Source organism: Meriones unguiculatus, chromosome X (assembly GCF_030254825.1).
Source record: "Meriones unguiculatus strain TT.TT164.6M chromosome X, Bangor_MerUng_6.1, whole genome shotgun sequence".
Classification (NCBI taxonomy): Eukaryota; Metazoa; Chordata; class Mammalia; order Rodentia; family Muridae; genus Meriones; species Meriones unguiculatus.
This window is the reverse complement of record NC_083369.1, coordinates 76,751,549-76,764,456: the sequence shown is the minus strand read 5'-3', so window position 1 is coordinate 76,764,456 and position 12,908 is coordinate 76,751,549. Positions and strand designations below refer to the sequence as shown.

The window sequence follows — 12,908 nt, the reverse complement described above, 5'->3', positions numbered from 1 at the left end:
GGGATAGAACTCAAGTCCTCAGGCTTTGCAGCACATAGCTTCTCGACCCACTCACATTGCCTGCCCTGGAGTGCTTTTTGCTGTTGTTGTTGTTGTTGTTTGGATCAAATTAATCAAGCATTAGCTGAAATAAATCTGTATAATAGGTGCTATCTTCTGGAACACAAGAGATAGTTGGAGTGGAGCCTTAAACTCCACACTATGGTGGGGGGGGTGGCTGGAGAGATGGCTCAGTAATTAAGAGAACTGGCTGTTCTTTCAGAGGACGGGTTTGATTCCCAAAACCCATATGGTGGATCACAGTGGTCTATAACTCCAGTTTCAGAGGATCTGATCTCCTCTTCTGGCTTCCAAGGACAATGCATGTGCATGGTACACAGACATACATGCAGGCAAAACACCTATTCATGTAAAATAAACATAACAAATCTTTTAAGAGCTTCCATACTTCTCATCAAAATTCTACTATATACTTGTGTGTGTGTGTGTGTGTGTGTGTGTGTGTGTGTGTGTTTCCATCACAGTTTGATGTCAGGTGGTTTTCTCTATTGCTCTCCACCATGAACAGCACATAAACTACATTCATTTATTATATTGTGCTGAGGATGGGGTGGCTTGTCATCGTGCTCATGTAATGGTCAGAGGACAACCTGTGGGAGCTGCTGCTTTTCCTCCACCACAGGGACTGGGACATCCAATTCATGTCATCGGGCTTGACTGAAGGCCCCTTTACCTTCTGAGCCATCTTGCTGGTCCTCTTCATCCTTTGAAAATCTACATTATTTTTGTTTTTTACTGTGGGAGGGGGCAGGCTAAAACACTAATCTCCATCTTTTAAAAACATTTACTTCTGTGTATGTGCGTATTTGTGTGTTTATGTTTCTGTGGCATATATATGTAGGAGTGCTGTGTAAAGGTCTGTGCACAGGCATGCCAGAAGAGGGCACCCTGAGACTGAAGTAACAGGCAATTGTGAACTGCCCAACATGGGTCTTCTGGAAGAGTAGTAAACACCCTTAACTGCTGTCTTGTTTTTGAGGCAGGGTATCTCTTGTTTGTTGTTCTGTGTACTCTGGTTTAGCTGGTCCCCGAGCTTCCAGAGGATTCCTCTGTCTCCACCTCCCATTTCATTATAGGACTGTCGGAATTCACACAGCACTGTTTTCTCAAGAGCTGCAGTGATTGAAACTCAAGTCATCAGGCTTGAATTGCAACCACTTCTAGCCACTGGGCCATTCCCCAGTGCTTTATTCTTCACCTTATTTTTGGAGACAGGGTCTCTCCATGCACTGGAAACTCATCGTTTTGTCTAGGCTGACTGGCCAATGAGTTCCCACAAAGCTGGGGGATGTGTAATCATGCGCAGCTTTTTATATCTCAGTGCTTGGGATTTGAACTCAGGTCCTTAAGCCTTCACAGCACTGAAACATGTTGGCCCATGCTCTATTTATTTCTATAACATTTCTTCCTCCTTTGCCTTGCATGGTTGTACACTCTGCTTTTCCCTACAATAGCCCCTTTGCTTTCCTATTTAACTGTTTCTTCTTTTCATCTCTTAAGTGTTATTTTCTATGTGTTCTCAACCTTCCTTTCTTGTAAACTACTCATGTATCTCAGTTACGTGTACTCTTCACTACAGAACTGATCCTATTCTATCATGTGAGTTCAGAGGGCTCATGAGACAATTCAGCAGTTAAAAGCACCTACTATTTATGCAGAGAACCCACATATGAACTCATCGGTGCCCTTAATTCCAGTTTCAGGAGATCTAGTGCCCTCTTATAGCTTTCAAAGGGGCAGTATAGACTTATGATACCCATACACACACACACACACACACACACGCACACACACAATCTAAGTGACTTCATGTCTGTGAACTCCTAGGCTGGGTTTCAATTCTTCCCCGCCACCCCCCGCCCTTGGGCATTCCAGGCAGATGCTTATTCACTGAACCATATTCCCCCAGTCCCAGGATTGGGTTCTTATTTTCCCCTTTACATTTTATTTACTTCATTCTCTATGTGTACTTGAAGAGCAGAGGACAATCTCTGAGAGTCAACTGTGTCCCTTCACTATGTGGGTCCAATTCAGTGGTCAGGTTTGGCAGCAGGTGCTTCCACCCACTGCGCCAAGTCACCAACCTAAGAGATTAAGTTAATTCTGAGATCAACCCAGTATACTCTTTTCCCATACTCACATTAGTTACTCTCTAAACAGCTCTATGAATTTTCAGTCTGTGTCTATTTTATTCATTGCTCTTAGCCCCTACCCTAAACACAGTGCCTAAGAAAGTCTCTTCAAAGAATATCTTTACATGGATTAATAAATACGAATAAAGTCTACTTTAACTCAATTTATACTTTTATCTATTTCCTTATACCAACCCAATTCTAGTTATATCACTAAAATATTGATTAATCGTTTTGGCCTGTCTTCCCTAAGTAATCGTAAACAAATGTATTTGTCGTTCTCATCTCCCCATTACCTACAGAATACAACTTAAAATTCTTCAGCGTGGATTCAAAGCTTTGATCAAAATTCCTCATCTTAAAACATTTTTTCCTCTTATTAATTTCTTACTATACACCAAGCACTGAACTAGTTCCCAGACGATTGTGAATACAGGGACACTAATTTTAACAAGGTGTGATTAGTCCTATTTGAGACTATGAGAACAGGGATAGTTTCAGATTATGGATTACAAAACATTGGGCTTTTTGCCATCTCCAAGTTCACAAATTCATTTAAGTGCAATATCCTATTCAGTGGTCACCTGCATATTCCAAGCACTTGACAGCCACATGAGGATAGTATCTATCATATTAGACAGCTCAACAAAGAGCACATCCATCATCTGTGGAAACAGGGGTTACCTATAGGTGCTTCAAAGTGAGCATGGATGATGCTTTTCCAAAGATTGCAAGAAACATTCTCAAAGAGATCAAGGACTGACTCAAGACCTCCAAATGTGCATTTTAAAACAGTACTTGCTTCCAAACCATAAAGCATTAAAACAATTTCCAAACTATTAAGTACTATAGAAATGTGATATAATAAATAGGTTCAGCTCTTAATTTCATCACAACTTTGATTCCCTCGAGTAAATCGTAGCTTTTTTCAAGAACTTCTCCCAGCCACATAACTTATGCCATAGGGCTCTGAAAATACCAGTGGAATATTTATTTCAGGGTTAAAAGTACAAATAAATACCTGTCTTGAAGCTTTTCACCCAGGGCCCTACTCCATCGCCTGCCTTCTCTGCTACTTCCCTTAAAAAAAGAAAGATTCCAAAAGATTTTAAGAAACAATAAAATATTTATTTTGAGACTGAGAATTATGAAAAATCTAAATAATGGAAACTGGACTCTCCTTGGGGTCTTCTAAGAAATCAGAAGCACCACCCTCCACTTCAGCTCTATGCTTTCCCAGTTTAACAATCAATTCTTTCACTGGACTGAAGACACCATTGGTCTGCTGGTTAGAGAGAGCAGTGCAAGGTGGTATAGAAATGCTGCAATGCACAGCTCTCACAAAAATTAATGCCTACACTTGGTGACTACTGGGTTTTGGAAGGTCTGGCGACAGATGCACATCCACTTGAATGGTATTTCCTCATCATCACTTTCCACTTCGTAGTTTTCATCCTCATAGACACCGTAGCGACCCTCAACAAGCTCACATTCGACCTGCAACCAGTGCTCGTAATCTGAACGGTCATGAAGGAATTTGCAGCTGTCCCCGAAACCGCAGAATCCAGTCTCCTGGTAGTCCTTACAGATGTCCCACTGCACAGTAGCATGTAGATGCTCGGAGCCCTTCTTCACCATCCCGCAGGAGGCATTGCCCATGGATGTATCCTTGGGCTTCACGTATTTCTGATAATTATTGATTCCCCGATAGATCTTGTTGTCTTCTTTGCCCCTCAGCTCCTCCCACTCTGGCTCCGTTCAAAGATGGACTGTGCATCTCGCTCCTTCTCAGTCCAGTTCCTAGACAGCGGTCACACCCATATTCTTGGGTCCCACGGGTTTTGCCCAATGGGTAGACTTGTAGACCATGCTGTGACCTTCCAAGCCACCTTAGTTCGCCTTCTGTTTACCGCTGCCACACATCTTTTGAATCAACGCATTGTGGGTCGCCTGCTTCTTCTCCGGGCAGACCACAGCGCTGCCTTCGTCACTGCTGCTGCCGCTGTCCCCCGACCCCGCATCACAGAGCTGTCGCTTTCGGCGGCCCGCAACTGCTCCTTTCTGCCTAGGCTTTTTGTAGAGGAAAGTACACACCTGACCGGTCGAATTCCCTGGAGAAAGTTGCTCCGCCATTAGATATCACCAAGCTCTGAAACTGCCACGGCGTACGGGGCCGCTTTGCTTTGTCTGTCACGCTTTGTGGTCTCGGCGGCAGTGAATCAGACCGGAGGGCAAGGAACAGCACAGAAAACAATGCCTGGGAACGGTTGCCAGGCCAGATTCATCAGTTACTTTTGAGCCCCTGCAGCCGCCGTCGCTTCCTCCCGAAACGTATGAGGCACCGCCCCTCCCTTGTTCTGCCGGAAATGAGGCAAAGCCGGTCACCTCTGAGGAGCTGGTGACTGTTTGGCGTGTGAGTCACAGTGCAGTGATGTGGTTCGAGATTCTTCCTGGCCTTGCCGTCATGGGGGTGTGCTTGGTCATCCCCGGAGTGTCCACTGCGTACATCCACAGGTTCACCAACGGGGGCAAGGTAAGGCGGCCGAGGGAGACATGGCTGGGCTTTGTGGACCGGAGTTGTTCTAGGGGCGGTGAAATACAGTGGCCTTTTGGATGCGCAGCAGCTCTGTGGAGGTGAGGACATTTAAGTGAGTCCTCCTCTTGGTGTTGCCTGAAAGCGGAGACTTGCGGATTCCACCTTTTACTTTACCAAAATGTAGCTAGTTATTTGTTGAAGAAGAGTGGCCCAAAAGGCAAAATATCTATTCAACAGTTAGAAAAAAAATTAAAGAGAAAAAAAAAAAAAAAAAAAAAAACAGAAAGAAAAAAGGCAGTGGTGGCCCCCCCGCAAGAAAAAGAAAGAGGAAATATAAGAAGTGTGGTTTTATTTAGAAGATGTTGGCTTTGTATTGTTCGTTTCGCTTTTATTTTAATAATGATTCTATTTTTCTAGTAAATCGTTTCTTTTTGCAAAGGCTTATTTTTGTAAAATTGTGTCTGTTGCTCTCAGTATGCATGCATGAAGAATAGAAAAAGGGAATGAATATCCCCTGGACTCTAGTTAAAGGCAGTTATGATACACACACACACACAATAACCCATGTTGATACTGGAAGCCCCCAGAATAACAGGCAGGTGCTCATAACCACTGAGTTTCTCTCTCTTTAACCCCTAGTGCCTCATTTAAGAAATTTTGTTTGATATATGTTTTTACTGGGTCACGCATATTTATAAACTGCATTGTTCTTTATTTGAAGGAAAAAAGGGTTGCCCGACTTCACTACCAGTGGTATTTGATGGAACGAGATAGACGTGTGTCTGGAGTCAATTGTTATCATGTGTCAAGGGTAAGATGACTGAAAGATTGTGGGTTCTGGTAATGCCTTCTCTAAGGTCATACAGTGCTCATTTAATTTGCTTTTTTTTTTTTTTACTAGTGAGGTATATAGTCTTTTATCCATAAAAAAGAATTAATATGGTTTTATGTATGATTGGATTCTGTGAAGCTTATTTTTATAGGTCAAAATAGCCAAGTAGCATTTTAACATTAATCAACTTAATGATATATTTTAATAACTTGTAAGACCATTTTATCTTTATAATTACTTCTAAATTTATTTGTGTATGTGTGCATTTTGAATTTGTGAGTGCAGGTTGCGTGTGGAGGTCAGACAACAATCTGAACGTAGTCAGGTCTCTCCTGCCACCTTGTTGGATCTGGGACTCCAACTCATGTTGCCAAGTCTGCATGCAAGTGCCTCTCACCCTCATAATTCTTCCAGTTTCTTAAATCTCTTTACTTGCTCCTACCTCATGGGCTCCCCACAATGAACCTAGGTAGATTTTGTGTTCCTTTTATGAGAAGACATGGTTATAATGAGTAAAAAGTACTGCTCAGGGGCTCAGTTCTTTGATGTCTCAGAATCAAATCTCATATACATGAAGGTAGATTATCTGCCTTTTAAAAAGTCTATCCCTTGGTGTTCCATGCTTCCATTTATCCTGCTGAAAGGTTTTTTGGTTTTGCTATTGCTTTTGTTTGGAGTCTGGCACTTGTTATATAGGCCTGGCTGGTCTGGAGTCTGCTGTGTAGACTATGGTAGCCTCAAACTCAAAGCAAACTTCCTGTCCTTACCTCCTGCATGCTGGGATTAGCATTACAGATTTGCAACACTATGTGTACTTTAGGAGGTCTTTGAATGTTTATGGGGCAAAATTTTTGGAGTTGGGGTCATTTTACTGAATTTTGACTCTGCTACTACTTGTCTGACTTAAGAAAGTGGTTTTTGTTCTCTTGAGACAGAATCAGGTGATTTCTAACTTCATTGAGTTTCCAAATCATTATGAAAAATTTGAATGAGGAAAATAGAATTTACCTTGTGTTCAAGTGCTATTTTGTGAGACAATTTACTGTTTTGTCCTAATTCATGGAGGGAACTATATATGAGGATTCAGGAAGTGAATAATTGCTTGACTGTAATTCCAGTTAGGATGAAGGAAGGAGCTTTTCATATATAGTAATATGTATGCTGCTGTCAAAAAATGAGGTGTTGCATCCCACAATCCTAACTTTTGGGAGCTGGAGGAAGGAGGATCGGGAGTTCACTTTGTGTTACATAGGAAGTGAGACCTTGACAAAAAAAAAAAAATACAGACATAATGCAGTGTTACACTCCTTTAATCCCAGTGTTTTGGGGGCAGAGGCAAGTGAATGAGTTTGAGTACAACCTGTCTCAGATGTGGCTAGGGGCTGGGGTCATTGTCTAGTGGTCATTCTTTAATGATTATGAAGCCAATTTAGTTTATATTATTGCAGTTAGAGAAATGCAGGATGTGAAACCACTAGTTTTAATAACAGAATGCCAATCTATGATACTGGAAATAGCATGCTACATTTTTATGGGAACAGAATCCTCAGATTCTCTTTTTCAAACTCTTTTACAGGGCCTGGAGAATATTGACTAAGGAAGCATTTTCCTGGCTGCTGAAAAAAAAGTTTTCAGCTATGGTCATCTGTTCCTGCTAGAAGGCTATGCAGCATATTACATACCATGTGCATATTATGTGATGCTTAATAAAAAAAAATTAAATCCAAAGTCTTTTTATGAAGTTAAGTCAGGGTTTAGTAAATATGATTTGATATAGGCAGAGGCATGAAGGTTGAGACAGAAATAGAGGCACTCTGAAGAAACCAAGACACATCTGAGAGTGTGGGTATGAGCTCCTTGAAGAGTCATATGTAGGATTTTGGTAGGTGTCTTAGTTAGGGTTACTGTTGCTGTGATGAAACCTCATGACCAAAGGTAACTTGAAGAGGAAAGGTTTTATTCCACTCACAGTTAGATATAACAGTTCTTCATCCAAACCAGGGCAGGAACCTGAAGACAGGAGCTGATACAAAGTCTGTGGAGGTGTGGTGCTTACTGGTTTGCTCTCCATGGCCTTGCTCTGCCTCTTCACTTTTATAGAACCTAAGACACCAGCCCAGGGATGACACCACCCACATGGTCTGTGTCCTCCCCCACGAATCACTAATTAAGAAAATGCCCCACAGGCTTCCCCACAATGAGATCATATAGAGACATTTTCTCAGTTGAGGCTCTCTCATGGCTCCAGCTTGTATTAAATTGGCATAAAGCTAAACAGTACAGTAGGTTTTGAAGTTGTGATCTTTAAAGAGTTGCTAAGAAACCTAATGATATCATAAATTAGTTCTGGGGGATTATAATCCAGATTATAGTGATAAAATAAAAGTTGAGCTAGGTTATCTTCACTCTAAATGTTAATTATCTTGTTTGAGATTCCTAGAAAATATTCAGTCCCTCTCCAAAGTTATACACATTCAGGCCTTAAGTCTAGTTCATTGCTATTTTAACATATCGATATAAAAAGGAATAAACTTTTTTAAAAAGACTTACTATTTTTATACAGTGTTCTACCTACACACCAAAAGAAGTCACCAGATCTCAGGTGGTTGTGAGCCACCATATGGTTGCTAGGAATTGAACTCAGGACCTTTGGAAGAACAGCCAGTGTTCTTAACCTCCGAGCCATCTCTCCAGCCCAGGAATAATATCCTTAATGTTGACAACCTATACAGCAAATCTTATTACTTGTGCTACAATTCTTTTCAACTGGAAAGAGGTTTCAGTCAGACTCCAGGGTGAGGGGCTCTTTTCCTGTGTCCCCATAATTGTCCCTTTCTATACTGCCTCAGTTTCCTCCTCTGAGACTTTGATCTATTAAAGGTTGCAAGGATCTGAAAACCCTTGTGAGATTTCTGTGTTGAGCAGGGACATAGACCTTATCTATCCAGGGACCAAAAGTCTCAACCAAGTAAGCAAGATGTCTAGCTGGTAAAAATACTAGCTTTGCAAGCCTAATTACCTGAGTTCAATCCCCAGAACTCATTTTTTAAAAAGAACTTAGGGCTGGAGAGATGGCTCCGTGGTTAAATGTTCTCACTGTTCTTGTAGAGAACCTGAGTTCAGTTCCCAGCATCCATGGTGGGTGGTTAGAGTCATCTCCAACTCCAGATCCAGAGGATCTAACATCTTGTGGACTTCAGGGGCACCAGTATTCACTTAGGCACATACCTACACGCAGAGTGATGGACAAACTTTAAACTAACTATTTAAAAAAAAAGCTAGATGTTAAGAATGTGTCTGTAATCACAGTACTCGTGTTGCAAGATGAGAGGCAGAGACAGGAGAATCGTCTGGAACCTTGAGACCATCTAGCCTGGAGTATAAAGTATAAAGGTAAGGAGACCCTGCCATTAAACAAAGTGGAAGGAGAAAACTGACTCCCAAAAGTTGTCTTCCACATGTACAGTTGAACTCAGACCATGATATTACCTTCTAATCCACACATAAGTCTCAACCTGCCTGGTCGAAGGAGTACATGAGGTGTTGGGTTTGGAGTGGAAACCGATAAAACTCACTTCAGAGACAGAAGCTTAAAATGCAAGCATTATTTTCTGCTCTTGGAGGGAGGCGGCCACTTTTGGGATCTGAACTACATCCCAGGGGGGAAGCTGTATTGCATATTTAAAGGGTGTAAATGGCAAGGCAAGGGGAATCTGGTAAATGTCAGGGTCATCCAATCAAATTTTAAGATTATGGGATAAGCAAGGGAGTTTCTGTTGGAGGCTGGGCCTGATCCAGGGCACCTGGCCTCAAGTCCCTTAATTACTTCCCTAGACATTTGGTCTAGAGCTCAGAGTGATAAGGGAAACAAAGGAGCAGGTCAGCTGCACGTAGTTAATTAGGGCATAAGAGGCAATTGGTTATATAGTTTTATAGCTTATATATCTTGGTTTAAATAAGCAATTTCTATATTCTTACCAGATGACCAAAAAAAAAAAAAAATATTTGGAGAAGTTCCTGGGCTTGTGAACATGAACTTGCTTGAACCTGTCAGGAAGATGAAGAATTTTTCCAGAGATGTCTAGATTCAGACAACTGTCTCCTTACAACAGAAGCTGTTCGGCTATTGGAAAGTCCCCAGCTTTCCTAGAGCTTGGACCTTGAATTAGTTTTTCCCTATGTTTAAATGGAGTCTGAAAACAAAATCTTAGTACTTACTCTAAGTTTCTTTTGCTTGTTCCCAACACAGGTATGAGCTTAGATGTTGAAGTGTCATTATTTAAAGGTACTGTGGAAGAGAAATCATCACTGAAGATATCAAATACAAATAATATGATCAAGGTTAATAAAAAAATAGCAGGGCCTTTTATTTTTGATGTCTGATAACAGTGATACTGGTAAATTACTAAAACCTAAGGTAGGGGCTGGAAGGGTGACCCAGAGGTTAATAGCGCTGGCTGCTCTTGTAGATGACCCAGGTTCAATTCCCAGCACCCACATGGCAGCTCACAACCTCTTACTCCAATTCTAGGGAGCCTGACATCCTCTTGTGGCCTGCAGAAGCACAAGGCACACAAGTGGTTCACAGATATACACAAATCACTCATACACATGTAAAAAAGCACAATTTGGCAATAGTGGGTTTTGTTGTTTTGGTTTGGTTTTTGTTTTGTTTTTGAGATAAGGCAAAGGCATTTTGAAAACCTCTGTAATAAAGAGCATGATTCATGAAAAAATTGTCTGAAATAAAATTTGAAACAAACAAAAGACCAGCCAAAAAAAAATCCAAACTGTGTAAGACCAAGCAGTTGGATCTGGAGAGATTGCTTAGCTGCAAAAGTGCTTGCTCTTCTTTCAGGGGACCCAAGTTCAGTTCCAAGCACATCCTAGGCAGTTCACAACTGCCTGTATCTAACTACTGCTCCAGAAGTGGGCACCCACACACAAATAGCCATAAATAAGAGTATTCAAGAACAAGCAATGCGGCTTTACTGCTGAAAACAAGATGAAACTGGAGAGGTGGCTCAGCAATAAAGAGTATAGGCCCTGGCTGCTCTTGTACTGGACCTGGGTTTAGTGCCTAGTACCAGTGTTGCACTCCTCAACATCTGTAACTCCAGTCCCTGAGGATCTGAGGCCCTTTTCTGCCTTCTCCAAGTATTGCAGACATGGGTATGTAGAAATAGGTGCACTGAAAACACCCCTACTATAAAGATTTTTAAGAGAAGACAATTAAAGCATGTAAAATTATGGACATAATACCAAACAGCCATTTCTGCATGGTAAACTAATACTTCACAACTGGCCTTACAATGACCTTTGTAGTAGATATTAAGATATTTATAGTTCTTCAAAAATGGCTAAAAAAAATATGGAAACTTATTTTCCCTTGTTCTTTTTCTGAGTGGTTCCTGCAGAGTTCAAAATTCTAATTGGTATCCCAAGGATATGGTTCAGTGGTAGAGGGCTTACCTATCATCTACAAGGCCCTGGCTTCCAATCCACTTTTGTATCATCTATTGATTTATTCCTTGGTAGGAAGACATTTTACCTTCCATGTAATGGGATTACATGTGTGCACCACCATGGTCAATTGCTATTTACCTTTATATGTCAGCCCTCTACCTTCCTCACTAGACTGTGAGTCATTGTGTGAGGAATCTGACTTACCTTCACTTCATAGTTCCTACTGTGTGCACATGCTGCAGGTACCCACAGTGTATGGACTAGCTGGCTGGCTTCACTTGACAAGAGAATGTCATCATCTGGCCTGAACCTTACTGCTGTGAACCATCAGCTTTGCAAGGCGTAGGCAAGTGAGGAGGAAGGAAAATGGAGAGGAAGGGGGGAAAGAAAATAATAAAATGGAGAGTGTGATATGGTGTTATGGTAGAAGGCAGTGGCTCTCAACCATCCTAATGCTGTGACGCTAAATACAGTTCCTCCTGTTGTGGTGACAACCCCCCCATACAAAATTATTTTCATTGTTACTTTATAACTGTAATCTTGCTACTGTTATCAATCATAATGTAAATATCTGATATGCAAGATACCTGATATGCGACCCCTCACCAGCAGTTATGTGTTGAGAACTGCTGGTATAAGGGAAAGATGAGGGAAGAGCCAGGAAAGAGTACAAATGACTGAAGGGACACAGGTGGAAAGGAAAATTTAAGGCTTAATGTGTAAAGTCCTGAAGAGGGACGTTATAATATTCTCTATTCCCTCTTCCTCGTGCTTTGATGTACTCCACTCCTGCTTAGGGGCTTGTACTTGTTAATTTTTTTGGTTAGTTGGTTAGTTTTGGTTTCACAATTTGACACAGATAGAATCATCTGGGAAGGGGGGAGGGTTCCCCAATCACATTGCCTGTAAGCAAATCTGTGGGGCATTTTCTTGACTAATGGTTGATGTGGGAGTGCCCCGTCATTGGGCATGGGGCCACCCCTAGGCGTGGGGTCCTGGGTTGGGTAAGAAAGCAGGCTAAGCCATGGAGAGCATGCCAGTAAGCAGGTTTCTTCCACAGTTCTAACCTGTTTCAGCTCTGGCTTTCCTTGGTGAAGGATTGTAATTGAGATTTGTAAGCCCGAATAAGCCCTTTCCTCCCTAAGACTGTGTCAGTGTTTTATCATAGTGATAGATAGAAAGCAAAGTAATACAGAGCCTGTATCTGGGTTCTTTCCAATTCAAGAATTTAACAGAGTAGGACCTTCAATTGTCTCCAAATCAATGCTCTCTGGTAAACACAGTATTCTGACAGAATCCTCCTACTTCCCACACTTGGACCAAGCAAGGGGCTGGCTTTCTCTCTTCACTGGAGTTCTGTCCAACATCGGGCAGTCCAGTTGAATAGCACAGGGCATGTACAACTTTCCTAGGGGTCCACTGGGCCACAGACTTACCTTGGCCTGGACTGCCATAGGCAAAGGCAGCTTAGAATAGAGAAGAATTTAGGGACATCACCCCTTGTGTACAGGTTCCAACTTCTCAGTAAATGCTGGTGCATTGCTGCATTTCTGAACCATGGACCTTTTGGGGGTCCTGCCCCCAGCATGGTCAAGGCCAGGAATGGAGGCCGAGAGTTCTGAGGAAGCAGGACAACTGATTATTAGAGGCACATTGTGTGGAGGGGATGTAGGTGGGAGATACAAAAAGAGGTAACTAGGGTGTGGGGCCTCTTGGGCAAGGAAACATGGCTGAGCTTCTGGTGCACAGCCCCTCTGCTGCCCTTCTAACTCCTCTCACTGCTGCCCCCTTATTCTGCTCTCCAACACACCTTCACACTTATCTGAATTGGCATCAGAGTTGGCACAGCCAGAAAGAATATGTTCTCCATGTTCCCTGAGAG

General features: G+C 42.1%; 2 protein-coding genes across 2 annotated transcripts; one reads left to right on the top strand and one right to left on the bottom strand.

The window, feature by feature from the left end:
- Nucleotides 1-3,298: 3,298 nt before the first annotated feature.
- Nucleotides 3,299-4,532, bottom strand: Rnf113a (ring finger protein 113A). The gene is given in 5 exon segments (XM_021661018.2): nucleotides 3,299-3,490; nucleotides 3,492-3,541; nucleotides 3,543-3,937; nucleotides 3,940-3,983; nucleotides 3,985-4,532. Coding segments are annotated over 5 exon segments (972 nt in total). The 5' UTR covers nucleotides 4,326-4,532; the 3' UTR covers nucleotides 3,299-3,348.
- Nucleotides 4,533-4,549: 17 nt separating this feature from the next.
- Ndufa1 (NADH:ubiquinone oxidoreductase subunit A1) lies at nucleotides 4,550-7,288 on the top strand. The gene is made up of 3 exons (XM_021661019.2): nucleotides 4,550-4,725; nucleotides 5,450-5,539; nucleotides 7,137-7,288. The coding sequence occupies exons 1-3, from the start codon at nucleotides 4,624-4,626 to the stop codon at nucleotides 7,155-7,157; spliced, it is 213 nt and encodes a 70-aa protein (XP_021516694.1). The 5' UTR covers nucleotides 4,550-4,623; the 3' UTR covers nucleotides 7,158-7,288.
- Nucleotides 7,289-12,908: the final 5,620 nt, after the last annotated feature.

Coding starts and splice junctions, on each gene's coding strand:
- Ndufa1 (XM_021661019.2), top strand. CDS start 4,624: ATGTGGTTCGAGATTCTTCCTGGCCTTGCCGTCATGGGGGTGTGCTTG. Junction 4,726..5,449: donor GGTTCACCAACGGGGGCAAG/GTAAGGCGGCCG, acceptor CTTTATTTGAAG/GAAAAAAGGGTTGCCCGACT. Junction 5,540..7,136: donor ATTGTTATCATGTGTCAAGG/GTAAGATGACTG, acceptor ACTCTTTTACAG/GGCCTGGAGAATATTGACTA.